Raw genomic sequence first — 26,840 nt, forward strand, 5'->3', positions numbered from 1 at the left:
TCGTAGACGTTCTATCTGCGAAGTAATAGCAGTCATCATGGCGAAAAGGAAAACTACATAGAACTAATTAATTTACTGATTTTATTTATTTATTTGCATCGTTATTTTATTTTTTTTTGATTTACAATAAGAACTAAGACTGGATAGAGGGTGTTCTTGTTGTGTTGTGGTGCTGCATGATTATAACGTAACATATTTGCGTCAATAAAAAAAGTTACCTTAAAAAGTTCATCGGTATGGAATTACAAGCTGATTCAGTAATAAAATTAAGTCAGAGAAAAAGAGACGGAGGCGTGGCTTGGCTCGCAAGCGCTTCTGGTCCGACGTCACTCCCTCTCACGCGTATCTGGTCTTTTACCCCTTAACAAACGGGCTTGCACGCGTTCAATCTCGTCAGTTGCCTCTGTAACCATAGAAGAAGCAGGTTAGCCATTCGCAATCTGCCATTCAAAAACGTGTCGCAACTCCTGTGACATCCAAACTTCTGATAACTACTATTTTAAGGTTGACAAGTTTATTGCAAAGTGACACTCTTCTGCCTTTGACATGATGTTGGACAGGACCAATCAGTGTTTACATGCCGATATTCACTTGCCATAAGCCACGTGAGTAGACGACTCTAACAGTTGTGTCATTGTGTGTCCTCGCTCTTCGGTATTTTTAATAAAATCAGCCCTCAGAGTCTAAAATAGCGTCTCAAGCTAATTTATGACCAAGTTCTGTAGTTCAAAAAACACTATACAGGAAACAACTTCAAATTTGTGTTTATTGGCGTTAGCGAAGAGTAAGGACAATCTCGTAGATGGACATACTTTCGTTTTCAATAGGAGACTTGCCTTTTTCTGTTTTGTGCCCCCTAAATTCATCGATCATGTGACGGGGGCGTCACAGCTTGTCGTGACACATGTTACATCTCGACAATATAACATCAAAAAGAAGCGAGAAAAGCCATTCCGGAATATGTTTTAAAACACGAAAGCACGCAAACTAAACGCCGCAGCTGGTGGTGCTCGTATTTTTAAGCTTAATGATCAAACTTGAAACGAATTACAAATAAATCACTTGGTCATACAGTGGAGGGTCAATCCAGACGTAGCGAGGACGAACGATGATGTTATCGCATTGATTTAGGTTGCCATAAATCATATGGGGCCCAAACGAGAGCCCTTCGTATAAACTTGTTCGTCAGATTTAGCGTTAAAGGACGCGTCAAGTATCAGTCCGCCACATAAGTCAACGAGCACGTTTTACTGCGTTACAGTTCGGCGACCGTCTGGTAGGAAACCTATTATGGTTTTACAACAATCCGTCGCGTTGGCGCCAAGGTAGTTTCAATTTGGCCCGCAAACACTATTTACTCAGATATTTTCCAATGTTGACAAAGTAGCACATTGCCGCACCAGCTGATTCGCACTGGGTGAAGCGGCTGTGGAGTGGGAAAATTGCGAAGTTTAGGAAGTTTATCTTTTTTTTTTTGCAGAAGTGAGAGAGACCTAAGGATATAGTCTCCAACGAAATAATTTCCTGTTTTAAATTAAAAGGACAAAAAAAAAAAAGGAGCAAAGATGGCGCAGTATATCCGGAGCGGATAATGGCTCTGGAAAATGGTTTCCCTCTTCAAGTAGTTTCTTTGATGATAATGACGCACATCATGATGATTTGCTCTCTTTACTGCAACTCACTCTAAAGCTGGCGCTTCTTTATTAAATTATTCTAACAAGTGATGGAATCAATTGACTTATCAAATTCTTTTGTCTGACGAGTCGACATACGCTCCCCTGTCTGTTATCAAGCTTTTTACGGATGGTCGAATTCCGGGGTTTTGGCCGTTTATCTGTTGTTTTAAAGAGGTTTACTGTTCGATCCGCGTAACGATGTTGCTTGTACGGATTTTGGTCGGACAGCATTGTGAGGTAAAGAACAAAGAAGTTTGCACTTTTTTCTTTTTTCTTTTTACTTTTATTCCCGGAATTTAGAACATAACGTGAACCACGTAGGGAGAGTCATGGCTTTTGTAGAAACTGATTAAATTATTTTTTGTTGGTACTGCCATGGGAAGGGAAAGTAAAGGGCAAACCAAATATTGACTGTCGTTTTTTGATTTGATGCGGTGTCCTCCATACCGAACGAATTGGTTGTACAGCTTCAGATATCTATCGTGCATGCATCGGTCTTTTATTTCCATCGAGCTTGCATCACGGAATGGGTAAACGCTTGGCGTCTATCGTCATAAGTAAACACTTGCTATGTCTCGTCAGTCGCGCATAAGGACAGCGGTCATAAAAAAACTCTCGCCTATAAGCAATCCGATCTTTGCATGTTAAAAAACTAAAATTATAGCTTCGCAAAGTATTAACATTGTGTTACGGGGCACAGCAGCATTGCTTCGGCTTCGCTCCCGAACATTCATTGTAAAAAGAAAAGGAAGGAAGATCTATTATGATAGCAAGAAGGCCCACCATTTAACCAACGGATGATACGGCAGTTTAGTTCCGGGCTCTTTTATTATGCTAGCATCTTGCTTGTCTACATTATTCAGGAACGTGAACATTGAATCGATGCGAATGATGCCTTTTGAGTCGTCTCGCATTCCTCCCGCCTTAGCTTAACTCTCTGCTTCTTTTCCTCTTTTTACTATTCGCTCAGACTTTCTTTTCTTGTTCGCTGAGTGCTCTGTCAGATCCACCCATTCTCACCCACCATCACACAGCCTTTTTTGTTGCCGCCCTGTCCTAACGCGTGAGTCTTAACCACTCATCATGCATAGAGTGTATACCAAGGGCTTGATTGTGTGTTCACACTACGTGCCAACCGAAACAATGGTGATCTGCCTTTACTGAAGAACTGACTTGATTTTCCATCTCGACTAGTTCGTTTGTGGTATAAATCAGTCGACGTACAATAAACGCATCTCCGATAAGAAAGTGACGATAGTAAGCTCGTTGAAACATCGAACACATAAGTACAAGTATATGTGGTCTACGAATAGCAGTCAGCACGTAACCTTATTTTCGTTGATGCCCGGCTAGCAGGACGATGCGCTTAGTCGAAGTCGCCGAAAGTGCACTGTCGCTTCCCTTTTTCCTCTCAACTCACAACTTTTAAACAACCAAGATTGTAAATTTACACTTTACAAAGATTGGGACCACAAAGGGGAGGACTTAACTGATAAGATATTAAATTTTATGGAAAAGGAAAACATGAGACAGGGTTGTCTACACGTATATACAGAGTATAGGTTCGCACGTAAGCTGCGGACGCTCAGAAGCGGAAGAGGCAGACGACGGAAACATAAGGAGGAAACTATGTGATGTAGAAAGATGACGGAAGCGGTGAAGCATGAACAAAAAAAAACATAACTACTACATGTGTATCTAGATAGATGTCTATGTGATTCGGCTCCTATGCCAGCAACTATCAACGTTAAAATGCCGCAGCCCCACGCGTGCGCACAAGCTACGACGACTATACCGTATTCTTTTTGAGCGGGACCAAAGAGTTTCATCAAATAAGAGAAAAATAAAACTAAATTTCAGCTTCAGTGACACTGACGTCATCGCTGGTGATAGTATTTTCGGACTGTTGGCTTTTCCAATGACGAAATGAAATTTCTTTTCCTTCTTCCGCACGCGTCTCGAATTCATCCGATGACGACAAGGAACGATCAATGATGCTATCCGACGCGTTCTCGCGATGAGAATGATCGATTGCTAGATATTGTACTTTTCTTAAGAACCGATGCCAGAGAAAATAAACCAAACAAAGCAGTACAAGTAAAAGAAGAGAAAAGAAATTGATAGAACCAACGAAATAAACAGGAAAATGAGAAATATGTGTATCGTCTTCTGGTCTGGCTCCAGCCATTTATTGTCTGAAAATATGGGCTCTACAGCGGAACGACAGGAATGAAAGAGAAAAAAAAAATTGGAAGAAAAAGAATTGCGTCCTCTTATATGCAATCGGTGCAGCGAAATCAAGAAGAAAGAGAGGCAAACTAGAAACAATATAGAAGAGCAGCAAGCATCGTTTTTTTTCTTTCTTCCTTTCTATCTGCTACTAGTATACTCTTTGCAATATATTGCTGTAGCTATACTCCACTGAACTCTCTCACCCGCATAACTGTTGGTCCATCTGCCTGATGGATCGAGTTTCGTCAACCGTGGCATGATGCTAGATAAAGTCTTCTTCTGTTATCTCTTAATAGAGTTGCATGCACCATCTTTCCTATACTGCAAGCTCATCGATTTGCCAATGGACTAGGCCTGTAGTAATTTCATCTCCGCTGCTCCCGCAGAAGGGCCCCGCAGTGCTTCAATCAGCAGCAGTTTATACTGTATGTGTTACATTTGTTTTACCTTGTTACACAGTGTACATACCAGACTGTTCCACCGACATTTGACCCACTAAGAGATTTTGATATGAATTTAATGGCAAAACGCTGAAAGGATGTTAGAAATCGTCTATTCACACGCATGTAATAAAAAGGAGATGAAAAGTGAACAGAAAAGGGTGCGGTCACGACTGTGCGCTAGCTGGTAGTAAGCCAACTGCCACGCCTTAGATACTGCGTGTTTGTTTTAGTTGTTTATTTTTTTTTACATCCTGTTAGCATCCAGAGTATTCTCGATGTTGTTGGATGTTGAATACAGAGTGAGAGGGCCGCATATTTTTGTTCACCTGTCTACAGTATTATTAGAGTTTCAACGCCTCGAATTTTGTGGAACGATTTTCTCTGGGTTCTTTAGTCTTGATTGATCCAGTTAAAGGGAAAGGCAAAAATGATTATCAGTTTTGTATGGGGTCAGATTTAAAGATGATTTCCTTTGGGCGTGCGTACTTTGGCTCGCTTAATTGAAAATAACCAGAGGGATCGCTCAGCGATCCCGAAAGGTAATTATGATTATACAAGAAATAACGAAGAGAAGACCCTAAGGGTGTAGACGATATTTATTTAAGCTCTTTAAAGATTTTGGTTACCTCACCCCTTGCAACGCCCCTTTCCGGTCAGACTTTTTTAAGCGGCTGACTCAAAAAAAGAAACATGGGTAATTCAATGTTGCAATAAATACTTGGGTGAGGAACCATCAATTGAAATTTCAAAATAACCAAACAAAAAATTACAACATACTATGAACGGTGTACAAACAAATTGAACATAAAGGTACACTGCTGTTTGGGCAAAAAAACCGGCAGTACCGGAAAAAAAAGGCTCCAAATCCGTTCAGGAATTATATGTTGACTTGGTGAGAAAAGGTAGAGGCCATCATTCTTGTTTGTCGCTTGCTCCTCGTCTGAATGAAACGGAGTCAGGAATTATGAAATATCATGGAAAGCGCGACTCCAGAATAACGAAATAGGGTGTGGGGAGGAAAAGGACCCTTAGGGTCTTCTCTTCGTTATTTCTTGTATAATCATAATTACCTTTCGGGATCGCTGAGCGATCCCTCTGGTAATTTTCAATTATACATACGAAAGTAACTACTTTCGACCCTAAGGGTGACTTAAAAGCTAATTGAGCGCTATTGGGGGGCAGATTCGAGTATTGCCGATGTTATAGACGGCAATATGTCTCTTTGGTAGAATCTATTAAATGTAGATTCTCTACTCCATTGGCCCGCTTTCAGAATGCTATCTAGCGACAAACCAGTTGCTAAAGCTTTCGAAGCCGCTGCTCCTCTAGTAGAGTGAGCTTTAAACATTGCTGTGTCGACTCCGGCAGCTTTAAGACAGGAACGGATCCAAACGCTCATTGTATTGGACGTAATGCCTCTATAAGGCGCGATAAGGGAAATAAAGAGAGAATTAATGTTTGTATTTTTTCGAAGCGTAGCTGTACGGTCGATATACGCTCTAATCGCTTCCACAGGACAACACGTCGTATCAGGGATGCTGGAAATAGTGATGGACTGCAACGATCCGCTATGCTGCGCCTTCCTTGGCTTAAGCAACGTGAAGTTAACTCCATTGCTTGAAAACACTATTGTCTGCAGGTTAATTGCCGTTAACTCTGAAACTCGCAGGAGGGAAGCTAGTGCAAGCAAAACCGCTGTCTTGCGAGCTAGAACCGGGAGAGGGAGGTAGTGATTATCGCCCAACGTTGACACATATTTTACTACGACGCCCGGATCCCAAACGCAGTTGTACCTAGGTTTAGGGGGATTAAGGTTGTAGCAACCATTAAGGAGGTTTTTAACTAGGGGATGTACTCCTACAGGGTGCCCGTCGACAGTCGGAAGGGTTTTGGAAAGCATCGATCGGTTTATATTGATGGTGCTATAGGACTTGCCCGAATTATGCAATCCTGCCAAAAATTCCAAAATGGAATTTAAAGAATTCGACAAGGGATTCTCACCCCGTCGAACACACCAATCATTCCAACCCCTCCATGCCGACTCGTATGTCGAATGGGTTGTAGCTCGGTTACCGGCCACGAGTAGGTCGACCAGTGGCTCCGAAAACCCCTTCCGGCGGAACTCTTGCCGGATAACTTCCATACGGCTAACTGGAGTGCTCCTGTCTCCAGTAGAGGGTGTGGTTCGCCTTTCGCTGACATCAATAGATTGGGGGATGATCGCAGAAGAAGGGGGACGTCGCACGCTAGCTCTAGGAGAACTGGGAACCATGGTTGCGCCGGCCACACTGGACAAACCATGATGATATTAGCTGCTTCCTTCCTAACTTTTTCGAGGCATTTGGAAAGCAAGGCGAATGGGGGGAATGCATATCCAACCAAACCCGACCAATTAATTGAAAACGCGTTTACTGCCGTCGACTCGGGTTGTGGTCGCCACGAGACGTAAGCTGGCAACTGGGCGTTCCAAAAGGAACTGAATAAGTCGATCTCTGTCGGCCAAATGTTTTATAATTCCCTAAATATTGCACGATCTAACATCCAGTCGCTCGCGTCACTGATGGCCCTTGATTCCCTATCGGCTTCCACATTAAGCACTCCCGCTAGGTGATTCGCTACGATCGAGAGTTGCTGTCGCTCGCAAAAGCTTGCTATTTCTTTCGCTATCTTAGTCAATTCAGCCGATTTGGTACCTCCCCCGTTATTGATATAACATACTGCGGTAGAGTTATCTAAATGCATCCTGATAGATAGACCATGCGCCTCCTTTGCAAATGACTGTAAGGCATATAAGGCTCCAAGAAGCTCAAGACAGTTGATGTGCATGGCCGACTGATCCGTAGTCCAAGGCCCGCGCGTCGTTACACCGTCACATATGGCCCCCCAGCCCGAGCGCGATGCGTCCGAATAAATTTCCATATCTGCTATTTTGGGAAAAAACTCCTTTCCGTTCGCTTCCTCGAGATTAGCCACCCACCACTGCAAGTCAGACCTAGATCCGACCGAGAGAACGCATTTAACGTTAAGGTCACCCAGTGCTTTCTGAGATTCGGTGATATAGAAGCGCTGCATGCTTCGGTAGTGCGATTGGGCAAAAGGTATAGTAGGGATCGCCCAAGTAAAGTTCCCCAAAATAGATGCAACATCTCGAAGAGGAACTTGTCCCGTGTCTAGAGCTTTTTTGCACATTTTTTTGACTTCTTGAACTTTAACAGTCGGAAGGGCAAAAGACAAACGGGTAGAGTCTATGACCATCCCCAGGTATTCAATAACCCTGGTTGGAGTGGTGACGGATTTCTCCCAATTTATTAGAAAACCCAGACTCTGTAGTAAGTGCAACGCGGTTTCTAAATCTGCGCGCGCACCTTCCTCCGATTCGTTCATTAGTAAAAAGTCGTCAAGGTAGACGACTATCCTAATGCCCCGTCTCCTCAAAAAGGATACCACTACTTTCAGGATTTTTGTAAAAATTCTAGGGGCAGGGGAAAGACCGAAGGCCATGCAACCAAATTGGTATACCCGACCCCGCCATGCAAATCTGAGATATTTCTGCTGTGACCTATTCACGGGTACCGTCAGATACGCGTCCTTGAGGTCCAATTTAAGAAACCAGTCCCCTTTCCTGACCAAATAGCGAACTGTCTCCAGATTTTCCATTTTAAAGTGTTCGTATGCTATGAACTGGTTTAATGGTTTCAAATTAACAATGGGTCTAAAACCCCCGCCTTTCTTTGGAACACAAAAGAAGGAACACACGAACCCATCCGACCTTCCGTTACCTCCGTAACTGCCCTTTTTTTAAAAGACTAGAAAGTTCGGAATTGCAGATGGATTGCATCTCATCCGACATTACGACTTCGTGAGGCAATGAATGCTGTACCGGTGGGGACAAGAAATGAATTACCAACCCATTCGTAACTGTGTTTAAAACCCATTGATCGTCGGTTACAGTAGTCCAATAATGCGCAAAACCTAGCAGCCTAGCACCGACTTTAGCCCTTTCAGGGGAATAATTGCATGAACGAGGACTAGAAGGTAAAATATGAGATAACTCGTACCTTCTACTGATGTTACCGCGTCCGCGGCCGCCTCTAAGATCCATAAAAACTCTCCGTCCGCGTCCTCTGCCCCGGTCGCTCTGCTGGTAATCCCCAAAATGCACTTGACGACTCGGAGGATCTCTCGGTTGGTCCCGTCTGGTCGACCGAACTGGGTTTCTCCGGCCACGGGTCGCGACCGCAATCGCCTTATCCCGTCTTGCCAAGGTTTCATCTTGGCTTGCCTCTTTCAACATGAGGTCAAGAAAGTTTCCCGTGAACAGGAGCTCGCGGGCCTCCTTTCCGGTAGCAAAGACGTTCTCGTCTTTCAGGAGGTACTCCACTCTAGGATCAGTGACGTTGACTACTGCGTCACGGCGTTTTTTTGAAATGTGAGCGAACGCCCGACCCCACTGTTGTAAGGCAGCTTGGATAGAACGACGGATGCGTAAAGTAACAGCTGATTCGTCCGCCACGGCCGTCAGTTTTGCATACGCATCGATAAACGGTGGGCCTATATCCATAATCTTTAGTTGAGTTTTCACAAGCGCTTCCTCTCTGGCGTTAACGAGTTTAAACACGCCCTTCTCTTTCGCCCGGCGACTCATCCAACTATCCAATTTCGGTGGCATAAGCGAAAAGCCTTCCTCCTCAAATTTCAGTGGAAATTCTTTGGATACTTCTTTTGACTGGACCGTAGTCACTCCAGATACGAGCAATGACGCAATCTCCTGACAAATTTGTTTAGGGACAATCGAAAGAGGAACGCATGACATTTCGACGTCTGGCTGCTGGTTTGGTACTCTATGATCAGGAACTAATTCAGGCTCTGCTTCTGTTAGTGACGAACCGCTTGGTCTGGTTCCGTTCACCCCGGCCCCACTCGTATCGGCTCCACTCGTACTCGCCCCACTCGCCCCGACCCCATTTGTCTCAGCGGCCTTCGTCCCGCTGTCGGTATGCGGATCTCTACCACGTGGTCGCCACGAACGCCTGACTACGACAAGATCCTCATCTTCGTCCTCCCATTCATTCGGATGATACTCTTCCGTCACTACGTCTTCCATAATGTCCGCATCATCCGGTGTAAAATCGCCATGCGTTGGGTAAGATTGGGGGTCGTAAACGGGACGTCTCCTGTACGCGTCGGCATAATCGTACGACTCATAGTGATAAGGGTCTGGTGGATTGCCGTACCTTCTCAACGGGGACCTCTCTCGATAATGGAAATCCTCTCTAGCTTCCGGGTAGTAAGGATCGTGTCTGTTAAAGACTGGATAAGGACGCTCTTGACTCTGATCGTAACTTAACGGGACCTGATTGTCAAAGCGATAGTCGAAGCGATGATCACCGGGCCCAGCTGGGTACTCCCATCTATCACGAGGATGCCTTGACATTTTCTTACGAAACCACGGAAACTGAGTAACCAAATACGTTTGAAAGAACTGTAACCTGAGTTACTACAATGAAAATAAGGTCGACGAAAGAAAATTGTTTTAAAAACGAGACAATTTTTAGCGACGACCTACTCTGACAAGAGCTTAAAAAAGTCTGACCGGAAAGGGGCGTTGCAAGGGGTGAGGTAACCAAAATCTTTAAAGAGCTTAAATAAATATCGTCTACACCCTTAGGGTCGAAAGTAGTTACTTTCGTATGTATAATAACGAAACTGGAGCAAAAGGAGCCAGAGGATAATTGATTGCCATCATCGACGATGCTCAAATGCAACCTCCCATGATAAATGGTAGCGGCTTTGTTGATTTTCTTCCACTGCTCAGCTGTCCATCCGTTTTCTGCAACAACGCTCACACAATTAAATTTGCCGCGATTTTCATTGTATACACATCGGCGTTGAAAAGTGGCGAGGGCATGGCGAAAAAAAGCCCAAAAGGAAGAATCGTTAAATACATGTAAATCAGTCGCTTTACGATTCGATGAAAACTTGGCCATTATATTTGGTAATTAATGTTTTCTATCATCACAACCATTTTTCATGTGTGGAGAAACGATTAGCGATTGGTTTTTCGTTGCTTTAATGCGGGCGCTGGAAGTTTAACATCGTGCCGTGCAGGTAAAAGTTAGCTTGTGCCAAAGCGTGGGAGTTTTTTTGTGTGTATAAGTTGAACGGGGTGGGGTTTTTTCGATGAGTATCTCTTCCATACACGAAACAGGGAAATTTAGCCAACATTATGATTATCGAAGTTTACCGTAGTGGCCCGCCCATGGTATAGCTATACGCATACGAGCCAAGATACGAAGACGCTGCTGGTCATCGTAAACAGTATGTATAGCCTAACCATGACGAATGGATCAATATTGTTGACGTTTGATAATACTGATATCGCCCTATTCCAGATGGTTGTCTATTGTCAGTATATTACGCAGACACAATATTGCAGACAAAAAATGCGATTTAGCTTGGAACGTTATCCGCATAGCCATATATCTACTAACTGATCTACTTAGACTATACTAAATCATCTAGTTACAATGTAAGCGGTCGCTGCTAGCCATTCTTCTTGCACCAGTGTCTTCACGAGGATTAGTTCACGATTGCGAAGGTATATTGCTACGATAAATATTATTTAGTACATCTAGTCAATATAGCTAATATACTGTATGGGCGGAAGTGGGAAAGCGATGGAGGGGAGCTTATTTTTTTTTCTTTCTTATCAACGTCGCATATCGTCCAAAGATATTGGTCAGTTCATCAACACCTGGTATATCGCCTGCACTGAGTGTGTAAGCGCGTGTGGCTATTCATGGATCTTCTATCTTTAGCAAGTAAACAAAAATATCCAAACAGGCGGCGTTTTTAAAGGGCAATCGTGCCCTTTATCGAATTTCCAGCCGTTATTCTTGTAGGTGAAAGAAAAAGCAGATGACGGCCATTAGTGACGTATCGAAGCAACTGCCTTTATAAATATTTACGTGACATGACTTTTGTACGTTAATATAGTTATCCCGTGACTGCAGCGTCAAGTCGTGCGATTGTTTTAACGGAAAGAGCTATAGACCCCATTCTATTTCTTAATAAAAAGTAGCAAAGACGCGGGTTTGCTTGGACAGTAGTATAAGTTTTTGAACCGCCGTTTTCAATAGAATGTTCGCCTCACCTTTTTAGTTTTTATCGTTATCTCGTACAGGGAATTCCCTTTTGGTATACGGTCATGGCCTTTTGAAAGTTGGCGTTCTTTGTTCAGCATTAAACTTTGGAAAAAAAAAAAAGATTTCTCCAAGCCCGTGTCAGGTATTAAACATGGCAGTTCATGGCCATTTCAATGGCCACTAATTTAAAACCTGGAAACTTTTTTGTAAAAAAAAAAAAACAAACTTGGAAAGAACAAAGAAATTGTTCGTCCGAGAGGTGAAACGAACTTGTAACGCCGAGTAAGAGAGTAAAAAGCGTCACATTGCATTCTTCTTAGTACCGAATGAACTTTTATTGTTGACACAGTACGATGGCTCTATTGTTAAAATTCGATCCTCATCACTGCCTCACACGCAGAAAAAGAAACACTCGCATTCTGCTAATCATGGCTAACTGAAAAAGGAAATAGTCAAGAAAGATCAAAAAGGGTGTGCAGCTCCTATACAAGAAAAACGATAATCGTTCGGCGAAGCGTGAGTGTTCTGAGAAAAAAAAGAGAAAAAAAAACAACTTTGAATCAATTCTTTGCTTTGAAGTTTTGCCTTATTCCCTTCGATTGTTAACCTTGCCTAAAGGCAGACTCTCTTTCCGAAGACCTGGTGCGCAACTAGCTGTACATACCGACAGTTTAAACATTTTGGTTGCGACTTCAGCCTTCATCAATCTATTCGATATCGGAGAAGAATCGCTATCAAGCCAGACTTTCTTTAGGTTATAGATGGAGTCGGCAATTTACCTCGCGGCTATAGATACAAATAGCCGATTGAAGACGACGCCCATAACGAGCGAATCCTTTTTGAGTCCGTTCTTTCGGATCACGTAGCAAAAGTTTCGACCCAAAAAAAAAAAAAAATCATGAATCCAAAGTTAATCATGTCTATTATTTTCAGAAGAGTAGCTCGACAATTGGACAGCTCCTAGTTTCTCATCGTCCAACTTCTGAAAGAATTACTTTAAAAAGTACTTGCATGATAATCATTGAATTATACTTCCATTCTCAACTGCGTATAATGTCAGACAAGCAATTCAGTTGCGCTTCTAAATAAAGTGGGGTCGAAGTGCGCAATCCGATTAAATTCCTTTGCATCTAAACTCACTTGCTCATTAGCAATTCATACCAAGGCGACTCGCGACACGGAATCGTCTTTTTATGTCACGACATGCTAAGCGCTCAAGAAGTACAATATCTATACTCTTTTTTAAATATATAGCTTTCAAAGACGCAGTAATCGTATGCCGTTTGTCTGCCTCTTTCCGCTTTTACTTTCTGTTGAATTTTTTTCTTTTCACACAAGGATTAATAATTCAGCTCAACGAATAATGTATCCCGGTAGTGCATCTCTTAGCATTAGACATCTACAACGAAAAGGCTGTCTGAATTTGTGCTGGATTCAAAAGCTTGACATGCGAAATACAGCCGAGTGACACTCCCTGTCCTATTACTTTCCGTTGCCAACGTGATTACACTTTTATGTTCGAAATAAATACAAACATGTGCGTTCACTGTATAGAAATAGGATTCTCGTTTAAACTTCGTCAAATGGAAACCCTGCGCACCGGGATACTGAACACAGAATTCCCAAAAGACGGCGACAGAGATTTTTACCAAGACGCATTGTTAAAAATAATACCCTGACGTCCAGAATTTGTGGGTTTTATATCCCTTCATTCGTATGGTATTTAGTCACAAAAACTTAAGGCATTTGGGGAGATGTTAATGAGTATAGGATAAGTGCAGAGGGAATGACTTCGACTCACGTCACTGCGGCATCCTACTTCTGTTTTATCTTCAACCGCAGACGTTTCAATCGATCGAAATCGCTCAAAAGGAGCTTTTAACGGAAAGTTGTTATAGTCAGTTCTATCGGAGCTCGAAATTCACGCACGTCTATTTATTTGTTTTTCTTTTCTTTTCTTTTCCAACTCAGTAGCTACCGATAATAAGGCAGTAAATGAATGCTCTTCGCGTTTTTTATTGACTTAATGCAATGCCTGCACCAGCATTACGTCTCTCGCTATATCACAGTGGTTAAGAAACTTTGAAGTTCAGTCATACGCACGGGGATTCCCGAACGAACATACGGTGAGCGTACAGAAGCGATGATGTCGGATTATATGTTTAATACATGCAGTGCTGCGCTAGAACCCACGTAAAAGGAAACTCGCAAATGTCGTTTTTTATTTTACTTCACGAAAAAGTATGCAGACGGAATTATAAACCGTATTCATCACTGTGCCAACCGTGGCCAAAGTTGTATAGACTACGTTTTAGTAGCTTGCGACTCACGTCAAGCGTTGAGCCGAACAACGCTGCGAAGTTGTTCAATGAAACCCAAGCTTTTAATTAATATGCGAGGATATCGAATTATTAAGGCAACGAAGAAAGCGAGCAGTGATGACTTATGAAAAACTTTTGCTGATTCATCATATCATAAATAGGCAGATAGTACGGCAAAGAGGTACAACGATATTGTCAATTAAACCGATCTTTTTTTGTATTCCGATCGCAAAGGAGTAAACTGTATTCTTGACTGATGGGTGCGATGAGCGGTTCCTCAAGATTAGGCAAAATCATTTCATTTCGGCATTCGCGTTTTTGGTTCTCATTTATTCTTTTCTTCGTTGATATATGGCACTGAAAGAAAATCTGGATAGCGACTTCGATCGCTGAGTTTTCGCTTCCCAATTCCTACATTGACAATAGCCCGCTTTTCTAAACCAGACGTTCGCCAAGATTGGAAAATGAAATCTTGCGGACGGGCCGTGATTCGATTCGATAGAAACCAAGTCTTTAGTTCACATTCTCAGCAAAAGTTAAAATTGAATTTTATTCAGACTCCTTTTTTAAAATCCAATGTCCATGTGATAAAGGAGCAGTTCCTCCAATCAGTTCGTGAACCGGACCCAACCCTTCGGCTTGGAGATGGATGAAGAAGTCTCAACACCGAGAAAGACGATGGAATCGTGTGGAACTCTGTCGACCGACGACGAACCCTCTCAATCCGGCGCTTCCCCATCAACGGTTAAACAACATCCTCTCCATCTCGGTAAGCATTGCAGCACAATATATCCATCCTAACACCGTAAAAAATTTCACGCTGTGCAACACATATACATAAAAGATAGAGGGAGCATCTAAAAGTATCGTATTATTTTCGTGAGTCCCTTTCTACTTAGAAACAGCGAGTCCCCCATGCGACACGTAAAGTAATTCGATTCCGCCTTCCGTCTAGCGTGGCAAGCTCGCCGGACATAAAAGTCTTTTTGGTTGCTTTCAGCTCAGCCAAAGTGAAGGGCTGAAATTCAAAAAGCCTGACATGTCATAGCTTGCTCTTTTGAGCGTCTATATACTCAAATCTCAAAGCGAAAAACCTAATGCTCTGACGTCTGCCATTGTAAAAGTATTTACGTGACTAGATAGCAAAGAACAACAGTCGAAGGAGGGCAAGTGTAGAGTTTTCCAGTGCCAGAGCTTAGATAATGCGCGCGGCTACGACAAACCGCAACTCTCGAATAAGAATACATAAAGGATTGAGTGGCAAGCCAACACACGCCAGCGTACGGATCTGGTAACATTCGTCAGCGTCGTTTTGTGTAAAATGATACTTTGTCGTTGAGCACTTTAGAAACATATGATTGTTTATATCCATGAATAAAAATGGAACTCGTTTTTGGAATTCAAATGTTTACCTCTTTCGAGATGTTTGCGTGTTAAACACTTGTCGTGAACGTACTTTCGCTGTCCACACAAGTAAGAGATTCCAATTTCAAAGCTGACAACGGAGTTATTGATTTATGAATGTATTTATTTTCTTTTATTTTCGTTTTGTCGCGGTTCCATTTTCTTTGCTATATAAGAAGTGCTGTCACGTTCTGACTGAAAAGTGAAAGGATCTAAAAAGAAAAGAGTACGCCAAATACAGCTGCGAATTTCTATTTCCCTTCTCGTCAAGTTCCGTTCCCATTTCTCCTTTTTAAATATTATCGGTGGGTGCGAAAGAAAATTCACATCTTCGGGACATACAGGCCCGAAGCAGAGTGCGGCTGACAGCAAAACCATACATGTCAATACAGCGAACACGAGTCCTAGTAAGACCATAAAGGTACATAAGTAATGCCTAAAAGTTTTTCCACACCTACGAAGCAGAAGAATTCCGCGTTTGCCGCAAACGTCTGCTACGAATATATACCTAATCTACATATCAAACAGACCACAGCGTATAGAATCACTGTGTTTAGTTTCTTAGACACGCCACTTGATGTAATGAAATAGGTAGTAAATTATCAAAAGAACTGCGTGCTATACCGTCATCCTTTTGTGAACCGACTGCTGGCGAACGGCTGTCTAAGGTTCAATCAGCTGAAAGGCCACTAGTTTTGTGAACTCTATAGTGTTACGCAACGCTAACACGCATATGGAAAAGGTAAAGGACTCGTCCAAAAGTTCTTTCCAACGACTGTTGCCACTCCTAATGCTATCTACGTGTTTAGACATCAGCATGCAATATCTTGCCCAAACTTGAACTAAATCTTCAACATAAACTTTCTCTCGTGTCATAAATAATACAGCACTGGAGCGGGCCTCTTCGACGACACGCTTTCAGCGGAGCGGTGGTGGCGCTGTCGTCTACGGTGGACTCTACTTGCCGTCTCTGCAAAACGGATTGAGCGGTAGATTTGAAAATCAACCTCTTGAATCAGCTTATCAACGATATTCACATCGGCAGCGTCAAAAGTCATTCATCGTCGTCAACGGAGTCGATGTAGCACTCAAGATCATCGCCGTCATTCTCATTTCCACCCACTACAGCAGTTCGTCCGTGAACAGTTCCGTCCCTTGTTCTATCGACTTAAATTCGTCTATCAGTTCGTCCCCGTCAGACTGCAATTCTAAAGCATCGGGAGCCAGTATGGTTCACTCACACGGAGAGTACCCAACGGAAACGGTGACGTGGACTTCGTGCTTGATCGTCGTCAACGTTCTACTTTGTTTATTAGCCTTTTGTTGGAAATGCTTTGCCAACAATTACCTTCATTGGGCTGCACTGGCTACCTGGCTACTCATGAATTTACAAGGTTAGTTAAATTAACGCCATCGAACTGCTTTCCTCATAAAATGGGGACCTAACGGCCGACAGCCAATAAAACTTGACGAGCAAAGTATTACGACTTGCGAGCACGGCACATAGAGCGTTGTAAAAGAAAGAGTACCCTCTTGGTATGATTGAGTCTCTCGCGATAGTATTAGTTTAATTGCTTATGGCAGAAACACCAAAAAAGGATTGGCTAAACGAGGATATTTAGTTTGATGACATTACATGTTGCTTAGTATATAGTATTGCAAAACGGGAACTTTAAATTTTTTAAATTTGCCATTTATAATGAACTGCGACTTTTGCGACTTGCCAGCTAGGGTTTTTAAAAACAGGTTTTGAGACAAGCAAAGAAAAATTATTTTTTGAATGATGTTGACTTGCTTGAACCGCCTTCGGTGGACAACCCGGACGTTGGAATAAATCGAACCGTGAGAGCGAAACCTGTTCCGACGAACAAGTATTATTATTATTTTTTTTTATGATGGCTATTTCATAGAGGGTTGAAACGAAAACAGCACGAAGCTTTACTCCAAACTGGTTTACGTGGCATGCCAAGACCCTAAGGAACAAGTAAAAGAGAATTCGAGGTCGAAATGACGGATATATACGACATTATATCCCCATCTTTTTGTGGCAAAAATAGCTAAGTTTCGCACAAAATTGGCAATTTCGCATGATTTATTGCAAAGCCAATTTGCGTCAAAGTTTCCTGTTTAAAGTTCTGTAGTTTTAACTGACGCCAGATCGTAAAACGAGACGAAAACGAGACAAAGACTGCAAGGGTTTCACCTTTTACGGGAATTTCCTCTCCGTGCTTTCCCTTGCGACGATGACGACGATGTTGGTCATCATGTTGGTATTTGTTATTAATTACAGCCATCTGGCGTTGCGTTTGTTAAAGTTCTCGTAGGTCTTGATTTCGACGGCATCGGCGGCGATGCTGGGAAGAGCAGCGAACTGGAAACGGCAAGCTCGGAACTCACGACGCATATGGCGTGGTACATTTTATTCATCATTTTTGCCACTTACGCCATGCTTCCCTTACCACTTCTGTGGTCCGCGTCAGGTAAATTCGATAATCTGCTAAAGGCAATTGCATCTAAACAACGAACAACGACTCATAAAACATGCAGCCGCAGGAGCCACGGTCGTCATTCATTTAACTTGCTTCTTTGTGGCCCATTCCGTCCGCATCGCCAGTAATTCGTCGCCCTGGGAGGTACGGATTGTCCGCGCAAACAATCATTTTAACGAAAATGTTATGACCAAGCATGTTGATTTCTGATATGTCAGGATTGGTATTGCATCGCGATGAGTGGTGGCGCGGATTTGGTTTTGTATGCAGCCATGAATTTCGCTGGTCTGTACGCCAAATTCTTGACGGATCGGGCCGGTAGAAAAGCGTTTCTAGAAACACGAAGATCTCACGAAATGCGATGCAAAGCTGAGAAGGAGAACGATAAACAAGAGAAACTTTTATTATCAGGTACAGTTTTCACATAAAATTGTTGGTGCAATTAGAAGGGGGCGGTCAACTAAATCCCTTTGACAACAAACACGAATTTCAGTATTGCCCCGCTTTGTTGTTATGGAGATGATTCGGGATTTCGCTGCTGAAGAAGACACCGAGAAAAGTGGTGGCAATGGAAACGCAATTAGTTCAAAATTAGTGGCAACTCCAGAAGTGTCTGGTGCCATTCCAGCGCCAGCAGCTGTTCCGCAATTTCACAAGATTTATTTGCACCGTTACGAGAACGTTTCCATTCTTTTTGCTGACATCAAAGGTTTTACTGGTACGTAAAAGTTGAAGCATTTCGTATCCAGTTGTTAGGTGAACGAGTCCGTTTTTATTGGAACTTAGAACTGGCGAGTCAATGTAGCGCTCAGGAACTAGTGCGTGTACTGAACGACCTTTTCGGCAAATTCGACCGTTTAGCTGAAGTAAGGCTGATCGATTTAACTTCTAACAACTTTGATTGTTTCCGAAAAAAAAAAATTATAAAATAAAATAAATAATCTAGAATATTGGTTCACTAAATATAGGAAAATCACTGTTTGCGAATCAAATTGCTCGGAGATTGCTACTACTGCGTATCAGGGCTTCCCGAAGCCCGATCGAATCATGCAAATTGTTGTGTGGAAACTGGGCTAGACATGATCTGCGCCATACAATTCGTTCGACAGAAGACCCAGGTAGTATTACGCTGATTATGGTGTACCTAATAGCTTAATATTGCACAATTCGACGTAGTCTAACTGGTATCGTCTCTGCATAAAGGTCGATTTGAATATGAGGATTGGCATTCATTCTGGTTCTGTCCTTTGCGGCGTCCTTGGTGTCTACAAATGGCAGTTCGATGTATGGTCTTTTGACGTCACCCTGGCCAATCATATGGAATCGGGAGGTATTCCTGGGTAAGTATCACCTATCCACCATTCATTTTCAGCTACACGGGGTAACAGCGATTTTTAAATTTTCAAATTAAGACGAGTTCACATTTCAAAAGCAACGCTGGATTGTCTATCTGATACTTACGACGTTGAGCCCGGCCATGGTGATACCCGAGACGTTTACCTTAAGGTATGGTTGCTTATTTTCAATGGCCCACTGCCATAGACTAACATATTCGAGAGTATCGATCTCCATTGAATAGGAACACAAAGTGGAAACGTATTTGATTGTAAAAAAGCGACGCATCAAAAAACCTCCGAAAGATGAACAGCACATCCGTCCGTCTGTGGATCGCACTGGTTGCTGTCGTACTGGAATTCTTGAATCCTGGATCGAAGAAGAAGAAGAGGAGCATTCCCTCAAGAGGAAAACAGGTCAACTGGTAAATGCTGCCAGCAGCGCTAGACCTTCGTTAGGAGGAGTTTCGGTGGGTGCTATTTCAAGCCCCGAAACATCCGTATTGATCAACGATTCAGCTGACTGGTCCCCTGAAATACCTTTCGAAAACGTAAACATGCATTACCTACTAATGCCAAATTCACTTTGTTCGTTACTAAAGGAAAAATGTAATGTAAATGAGGTTATTTGCGTCACTTAGCTCGACATTGGTGGCCTGGACGATGACGATGATGATGGCCAGACATCGTTCAACAATACTTTCGATCTCGTCGATCAAGACTCCCATCAGCTCAAGTTGTCAAATGCTACGTCGATCCATCAATTTGGATCTACCTTGCCTAATCTACTGAGCGATGGAGCTTTAAACAGCGAGTGCGAACCATCACCAACGTCTTCCGTTCGTCGACAGGATTCCCCTTGCAATCGCGGAGGCTCGCGAAGGGTCAGAATAGCGGCGCCGGAAGCCGCATTGTTGAATCTTCAGGAGGAGGTCGATCAGCTGATGGATCATTCGATTGAGATTGATTCGAACAAGAAGATACGCAATGAGCATGTCCATCCGTTGACTCTTCAGTTCTTGCGACCCGATATGGAATCCACCGTAATTATTATTCTTGACGCAAGATTACAACCAAACACATTTCGAAAGCTCATAAAATAGATTTTCTTTTGCTATCGCATTTTTTAGTTTTGCAATATGCGGGAAGATGTCTTCAAATCCAACGCTTTCTGCGTCTTCATCGTTTGGATAATGCTTGCCTCGTCACTTCTAATTGTAATGCCAAAGTAAGTGACTTTTATTCGCGATCTTTGTAACAATAGAAGCAAACCCATTTTAAAATGTCTGCCTGGTCAAGAACGACTGGATTGTTGGTCACGTTAGTAGCTGCAACACTCATGTTAGCATCTGCTCTCCTCCTTGCCGTGGCGGAAGAAATGCCGTGGCTACCGGACAGCTGGATCCGACACGCGTCCAAAGAATTAGCCCGTAAGCGAACTTTACGCAATTTGTACATCTGCTTCGTCGTCGGCATCGTTTTCATAACCACCGTAGTTAATATGGTAAATCATTGCCTTGTCCGTTGCCACGATTCGGTAGGCGTGTCAAAAGCGATTATGTTATTTCATTTTATTGTATTTTTCATGGAAATGTCCCAAAGGTTCTTTTTGCGGATTACATGAGACATCTGGATACCGCCCCGTCAAACAACCAGTATTATGTGGAAAATAGCGAAAATTGCTCGGCGATGTCAAAGCAATTCAATTATACGAAACAGCTAAATCTTGTTATCAACGAGTTACACCACAATGCTTCATATCCAGCCTCAAGCAATAATGCGCACGTGGTGGCTTCATGTTTGCTACCTCAGTATCATATGTACACCTGGGTTTTGGCTATGGTGTGTCTGGCTTCGTTCCTCAAGTTAAACTATATGGTGAAATCAGCCATCTTATTAGTCATGGTTATTGTCTATACAATTCTGATGACGGTAGCATTCCCAGCAGTCTTCAATGAAATTCAGGTTAGTTCCAAGAAAAATCAGTAACTAAAAAGATTTAATTATCCAGACATGGTGTAATCAAGTAAACGGAATTTGAACAAACAAAATTAAGGGAGACTGTGGACTGTACGTGGTGGACAAGTGGTCGATGCTTGTGCTCATCTTCCTCTTCTTTTACGTTGTTGGCTACCATTCGCGTTTGGTGGAGGTAACTTCACGTCTGGACTTCCTGTGGAAACAACAGGCGGCCAAAGAGCTGACTGACATTTCAGAAACGCGAACTTACAATACCCAATTGCTCAAAAATATTTTACCCGATCATGTAGCAAATTACTTTCTATCAGCCGAGTCCAGCGAAAGGAGAACAGACGTACGTTATATTTTTGTATCGTTAATGGCGCTATATTAATTCTAATGTCGCATAAAATAATGGATGTGTAATCTCGATACAATATTTGAACAAACCCCATGTCCCATTTTTAGGAATTGTACTCTCAAGCTAAAGATGGCGTTGGGGTAATGTTTGCCAGGTAATTCATCACAAATCTACAAAGTAGCTGTGCACTAAAGTATATAATCAAATCTAATTCCCTTAGTATTCCCAATTTCACCGAGTTTTATTCCGAGGATGTGAATAAAGGAATGGAATGTATTCGTTTGCTCAACGAAATCATAGGTGAATATTTGAGTGTCTCATTGGATAACGGAATTCCTTTATGTAATTTCGTTGTTCAATCAGTGGATTTTGACGAGCTGCTCGACGAGAGTCGCTTTGCTTCAATCGAAAAAATTAAAACGATTGGCTCGACGTACATGGCCGTCTCTGGACTGAATCCAGTCCAAAACACAACCACGACAGTGCGTTTCAAATGATTTTTACTAACCTATCTGAATCAGCAGAAAATTGGAATTAAAACTACATGAAAATATGCAAATTCTGCGCAGGGAGATGCAGATGAATACTTACATCTAACGGCGCTGACAGATTTCGCGCTGGCAATGAAGGATCGTCTCGACGAAGTCAATCGTCATTCTTTCAACAGTTTTCAACTTAGAGTCGGTTGGTTCCATTGTCGCCGTTAATTCTTTAGCTAATTTACTTTATCCTTATTTAATCCATGCCAGGCATAGGTGTTGGACAGGTAGTGGGCGGAGTCATCGGCGCTCGCAAACCAGTGTTTGATGTTTGGGGCAACACTGTCAACGAAGCTTCACGCATGGACTCGACTGGTCAAATGGGTCGAATTCAAGTCACCCGCGACGTCTACCAGGTTTCGTTTGATTATTTGGCTACATGTGCTATTTCATTTCTCCACCTCGTCTTCTAAAAATTGCATTTCATTTGAGAGAACGATGAATTATACATCGATAATTAACAAACGCATCGTTGATCTCATTAACCAGATTTTATCCGAGAGAGGTTATCGAATGCAACCGCGTGGCCTCGTCAAAGTCAAAGGCAAAGGCGAGATGCAAACATACCTCGTCATAGGTAAGGAGATGGGCTCTCCGAAAGGAGTCCATCGGCAACCATCCAACCGCAGTTCCTTGGCGGCCGTCGTGTACGGAATGGTCCGCGCCAGAAGGCGCCAAACAACTGCCAAACAAGGTAAATTCAAATGGCGTCCATCCACAAGGCACATGTCCGAGTTATTGAATCCAACATCAATTTACCCGCGATTAATACTTTCAGGAGTCCTTACGTCAGCAGCAGCGGTACAGCAGTTACACAGGACTTCGACTCGGCGAGCAGCTGCTACGTCATCGTCGAGCGCGTCCGCTGCACAAGGAGCTCTTGATCGTTTAAGAGCTTTCTCCAGTGTGCGTCGACAACCAACTATGCGAGGTGCAACCAATTCTTCTGGAATGAATCAGATTAACGGTAGCAGAAATACTTTTGATGCATCGACAACAATTAAAACACTGCAACAAAATGAATGTTCACCTTCAAAAATGCGCCAACCACAGCTAGGGCAAGACTCAGGTCTTCCAGTTCAAAACAGGCCAATTGCTATTTCAGCGCGCCAACCGCTACAGATCTCTAGGTCATACCATGATATGCCAAAATTCTATACTGTACAAGAACATGTAGACGACAAAGGTGACATCGACGGAGATTTCTCGTTCGACGAAGTGCAGGACACCGGTCGCCATCCTCAATAGTGTGAAATATATACCTGTGCCTATCTGTGCTATATCGAATGATTTAAACTTGTTTTGATTCCTACATTTAAACAAAGAAGTACATACACGTCCGTTCACTTGAATCCATCTAAATGTATATGTATATGTAAAACAGGAAATGAATTACAGTGCGAAAAGCCATCATCACAATTGGCAATGCTGTGCATTCAATGTATACGCGCACGTACCCAATCTCCTAAAAAATGAATGTAAAAATGCTAACGATGAAGCAAAGAGCGAAACGAGACCTTTTGGCAAACCGCCTGGTGGAAAGCTCAACCGCTGTCAGATTTTAATTTGATGGGTTTTGGCGGCAAACGTTCAAAATTCATATGCTCAAAAGCCAAAAGCTGTCTACGTGAGCAAATTTAGGAAGCATAAGGGCATAACAACATATACAGGCAACGACTTAATAACGTAGCAAGTGTCAGTTTAGACGCAGATTGACGTGTTATTAACTAACAAACCTGCACATAGTGGAGTTTTAATCTACTTTCATTCGCCGTTTGTTTTTTTTTTTGTCCTCCCAGCATTTTTTAAAGACTTGTTTAAAGTAGACGTCCATGTCTATCTTGGCTTTTCTTCGTAAAGATAATTCTAGAAAGTAAACTGGTATGACAACATTCTTTTTTTCTTTTTTTAATTAGAATAAATTAAGTTTGTCTGAACAAATGCTACTCGTGTTCAGCTTCTTATTAATATTACCGACGTCGAATTGTTTAAGGCTAAAGCTCATTTAACGTTACGTCTGTTGCAAAGGCATTCTTGACGTGGTAATCTCTCCTTCTGTTTCGTTTTCTCTCGAGTTGCATCAAGTCATCCTCAATTAAAAAAGGGTATTTGTTTTAGCTAGCTAGGGGCTTGTCTTTAGCAATCACAAAAGCGGCAAACATTTCCCCTGAAATATACACAATTGTTTATTCTTAAACATTTTTGTTGAATAAAAGGAAACGTCTGAAGTAGCGATATGAACCGTGTAGAAATGAAAAGGCTAAATATTTTGACTTGAAAGGGAGGTGAAACACCATGAACAAAACTTTATTGGCAAATTTCCGTTAAATAGTGTGCAAATAAATGAGAAGTTTTGATAACACGAATTAACGACAATCACGCGTAGAGATCGTAAACGCTTCCCATTGGGTTTCTGTAAAGTGATTTGAAAGCGAAATTTTTTAGAATTGTCTCCAAACTTTCGCTGCACATGTTCTAATAAACCTAGTCGTAAGAAACAGAGTACACATACACACAAATTTTTGGTTTTCAGACTTATCGGGATACTCGACTTTATTTCTTCTCTTTTAATTGGTAGTCTTTAAAGAACAAAAAAGCTGTAACTGATGCTTTTCTAGTCATAACTATTGAATTTACGTAATATCTTTTATTTACAGAAACAACTTCGTTTCTCTTATTACGAACACTGAGGTCAGGCGCACTTTATGCAGTGCACGGTACAAATATTACGCTTTTGCCATTAAAAACTATCACTGTGCTGTTTCAACAAAGATATAAACACAATTTTGAACAATGAATGGCCTGTACACGTCGCAACACAAATGGCGCATAATTTTTTCATTTTCATTTTCACATGAAACTGAACGTCAACAATTATACTTTCTGTTTTCGAAGGTCACCGGATATCACGAAGAAAAAAGTGGTGAGGGCAATTTCAGTGCGAGCTGGCATTTTGTTAAGTGATACGCGAAGAATAACTTTGCATCAGTCGAGCAGGGTTTCATAATCCCATCACTTAAAAATTGATTATGCACCAATTGGCATGTGCGATATCTAACATTCAATTCACTTTTATCGAAGCTCTATCCATTGCCATACATCAGTTGGCCATCGATCAGTGCGGTTGTTGCGTTAAAACAGGATGAAACTGATAAATGACACGAAATGACTTAAGCATGGGCGTAAAACATTCAGACAAAGGTGCACTCTACGTACATATATAAAACGAAAATAGCGATTTAAAGTGCGTAATATTTGTTCCTGTTTCCCTCCGTCGGTTGGTTAAAGTTCGACTTTCCATTTCTGCAGTCTACTTTAGATGACGTTGTGCGCTAAAAGTGTTCTAGTAATCGAACCCTTATTAAGTATACAAAATCATTTTTCTAAAATCAAATAAATGCGGAATTAAAGCTTCAGCCACTGGCCTTGGGGCGAGGGTACATACTTTACGGATTTGTTAAATTTAAATACACTGGCCAATGGGAAAGGATTGTGGACTACAAACTGGAAGACTTGCTTCATTTCTTGAGGGAAATGTTCTGGTTCTACAGCGGGCGATGTGGAAAAATTGTTCAGGATAAAATCGTCGCTCTTATGTATCCAGTCGACCATCTGGGAGTGGTACCGATAACTGAAAGGATTGATACGGAAAATTCCCTCGCCAGTGTGATACACCCTGCTCGGTGGACACAATAAGATACAGATTTTAGAAAAAGAATGCTTTAAGATTCTATGTGAATTTTATATATTAGGAGGTTGTTAAATTAGTTTACCTTTGAAGGGAGCACTGACTACTGAGAAATCTTGAAGACCTCAGTGAGAGGCAAGGCCCTCGGACATTCAAATTGAACTTTGCAGGAGAAATGATGAAATCAGATTGCAGGTCCACAGCCACGCCATATATTATAGGCCAATTGATCCCATTGCTTGTTCGGGTGTTAACAGAATTGACACATAGAGATTTAAGTTGAAAGTTTACTGGCAAATCGTTATAGAACTGTAAAAGGTCTAGTGTTAACATCTCTGATTTGTGCATTTCATCACGGTAGCCACCCATAATTGAAAGTTCGAGATAAAAATCACTTTCGGCATGTTGTTGGCCCATTACATCCAATACCATTCTGGTCAATTCCTCATCCAAATCATCGGTGGAGTCTATGTGGGCCACACACACACTAGATTCTTTTCTGTTAACAAGGACCACTATATGACAAGTTGTGGCATCATCAGTTCCAATCATTGATAAGTTTTCATCGTCATTTTTTAACACAGCATATTCTTTTTGGGTGACATACAATACTCCTTCAGGTTTGTCAATAATACATAGAGGGGTCTGCACGAGTTTCAAGGCTTCAGTCTCCAAGGACGGAAACTGCTGGTAGATTTCTGCAACAGTTTCGGGTAACTGCGAGAGAGATTGGCTAGCGATTGTTATGGTCATCGTTTTTTACCTTAAAAAAAAACAATACACATTTCCCCTTACAGGTACCCCCGTGGGAAAAAGTAAGATGTATATGTCTTATCTATTTACCTTGCGAACACTCAGAGAAATCTACTGTTGTAATAAAACTGAATACACTTCACTTCCTCCTCTTATCTGCATGCAGATTTCCGGATTGTTTACAAAGAGAAAGTTTCGTACGTGAGTTTTTTTTGTCTAGAAGAATATTTGTCATGTTCACCGCTAGAGGACAGGACATTTAGAAAATCATTTAAAACTGCTACGTGTTTATGCATATTTGGCCGATTCACAGTAATCTTGGCTTCCGTATATTCTTAAGTAATTTTCTTTTTTCATGTTAATAGATTAACAGAATCCATTAGGACGAGGTAAATCCAAATGAGTTCTGAAAGTTTTTCTTTGAAAATTCCACGTATACAGTATTATTTTTTGCTTGTTTTTTTTTCCGTGACCAAGATAAGGGGGAGATGACGGA

General features: G+C 42.0%; 3 protein-coding genes across 6 annotated transcripts; 1 reads left to right on the forward strand and 2 right to left on the reverse strand.

The window, feature by feature from the left end:
• The first annotated feature begins 395 nt into the window (after window positions 1–395).
• On the forward strand, window positions 396–23,322 carry LOC116932776 (adenylyl cyclase 78C). Of its 3 annotated transcripts, XM_032940605.2 has the most exons (25): window positions 396–605; window positions 4,205–4,333; window positions 14,411–14,586; window positions 16,109–16,615; window positions 17,537–17,701; window positions 17,769–17,854; window positions 17,929–18,121; window positions 18,204–18,428; window positions 18,497–18,576; window positions 18,679–18,828; window positions 18,914–19,050; window positions 19,123–19,216; window positions 19,290–19,595; window positions 19,686–20,087; window positions 20,175–20,272; window positions 20,344–20,548; window positions 20,647–21,009; window positions 21,101–21,358; window positions 21,472–21,518; window positions 21,585–21,664; window positions 21,728–21,846; window positions 21,934–22,048; window positions 22,114–22,259; window positions 22,393–22,597; window positions 22,682–23,322. In XM_032940605.2, exons 3-25 carry the CDS (start codon window positions 14,463–14,465, stop codon window positions 23,149–23,151), a joined length of 4,575 nt encoding a protein of 1,524 aa, XP_032796496.2. In that variant the 5' UTR covers window positions 396–605; window positions 4,205–4,333; window positions 14,411–14,462; the 3' UTR covers window positions 23,152–23,322. The 3 variants fall into 3 exon arrangements, with proteins under 3 accessions (XP_032796496.2, XP_032796495.2, XP_032796497.2); XM_032940604.2 differs by lacking the exon at window positions 4,205–4,333; XM_032940606.2 differs by lacking the exon at window positions 4,205–4,333 and having other exon boundaries at window positions 14,417–14,586.
• LOC116934813 lies at window positions 4,948–9,918 on the reverse strand. The gene is made up of 2 exons (XM_032942265.2): window positions 8,410–9,918; window positions 4,948–5,291 (listed from the first exon to the last, which is right to left on the reverse strand). Exons 1-2 carry the CDS (start codon window positions 9,783–9,785, stop codon window positions 5,264–5,266), a joined length of 1,404 nt encoding a protein of 467 aa, XP_032798156.2. The 5' UTR covers window positions 9,786–9,918; the 3' UTR covers window positions 4,948–5,263.
• A 1,208-nt stretch (window positions 23,323–24,530) lies between the features above and the next one.
• On the reverse strand, window positions 24,531–26,578 carry LOC116935916 (protein N-terminal asparagine amidohydrolase). Of its 2 annotated transcripts, XR_006651968.1 has the most exons (4): window positions 26,435–26,578; window positions 25,677–26,354; window positions 25,120–25,579; window positions 24,531–25,051 (listed from the first exon to the last, which is right to left on the reverse strand). XR_006651968.1 is itself a non-coding variant. In XM_032943121.2 (3 exons), exons 2-3 carry the CDS (start codon window positions 26,342–26,344, stop codon window positions 25,309–25,311), a joined length of 939 nt encoding a protein of 312 aa, XP_032799012.2. In that variant the 5' UTR covers window positions 26,345–26,354; window positions 26,435–26,578; the 3' UTR covers window positions 24,531–25,308. The 2 variants fall into 2 exon arrangements, 1 of the variants encoding a protein (XP_032799012.2); XM_032943121.2 differs by having other exon boundaries at window positions 24,531–25,579.
• Window positions 26,579–26,840: the final 262 nt, after the last annotated feature.

Source organism: Daphnia magna, linkage group LG10 (genome assembly GCF_020631705.1).
Source record: "Daphnia magna isolate NIES linkage group LG10, ASM2063170v1.1, whole genome shotgun sequence".
Classification (NCBI taxonomy): domain Eukaryota; kingdom Metazoa; phylum Arthropoda; class Branchiopoda; order Diplostraca; family Daphniidae; genus Daphnia; species Daphnia magna.

Coding starts and splice junctions, on each gene's coding strand:
- LOC116934813 (XM_032942265.2), bottom strand. CDS start 9,785: ATGTCAAGGCATCCTCGTGATAGATGGGAGTACCCAGCTGGGCCCGGT. Junction 5,292..8,409: donor CGCGGTAACATCAGTAGAAG/GTACGAGTTATC, acceptor CGTTTCATTCAG/ACGAGGAGCAAGCGACAAAC.
- LOC116935916 (XM_032943121.2), bottom strand. CDS start 26,344: ATGACCATAACAATCGCTAGCCAATCTCTCTCGCAGTTACCCGAAACT. Junction 25,580..25,676: donor AGTCAGTGCTCCCTTCAAAG/GTAAACTAATTT, acceptor TCCACCGAGCAG/GGTGTATCACACTGGCGAGG.
- LOC116932776 (XM_032940605.2), top strand. CDS start 14,463: ATGGATGAAGAAGTCTCAACACCGAGAAAGACGATGGAATCGTGTGGA. Junction 18,829..18,913: donor TCGTTCGACAGAAGACCCAG/GTAGTATTACGC, acceptor CTCTGCATAAAG/GTCGATTTGAATATGAGGAT. Junction 20,549..20,646: donor TAACCACCGTAGTTAATATG/GTAAATCATTGC, acceptor AATGTCCCAAAG/GTTCTTTTTGCGGATTACAT.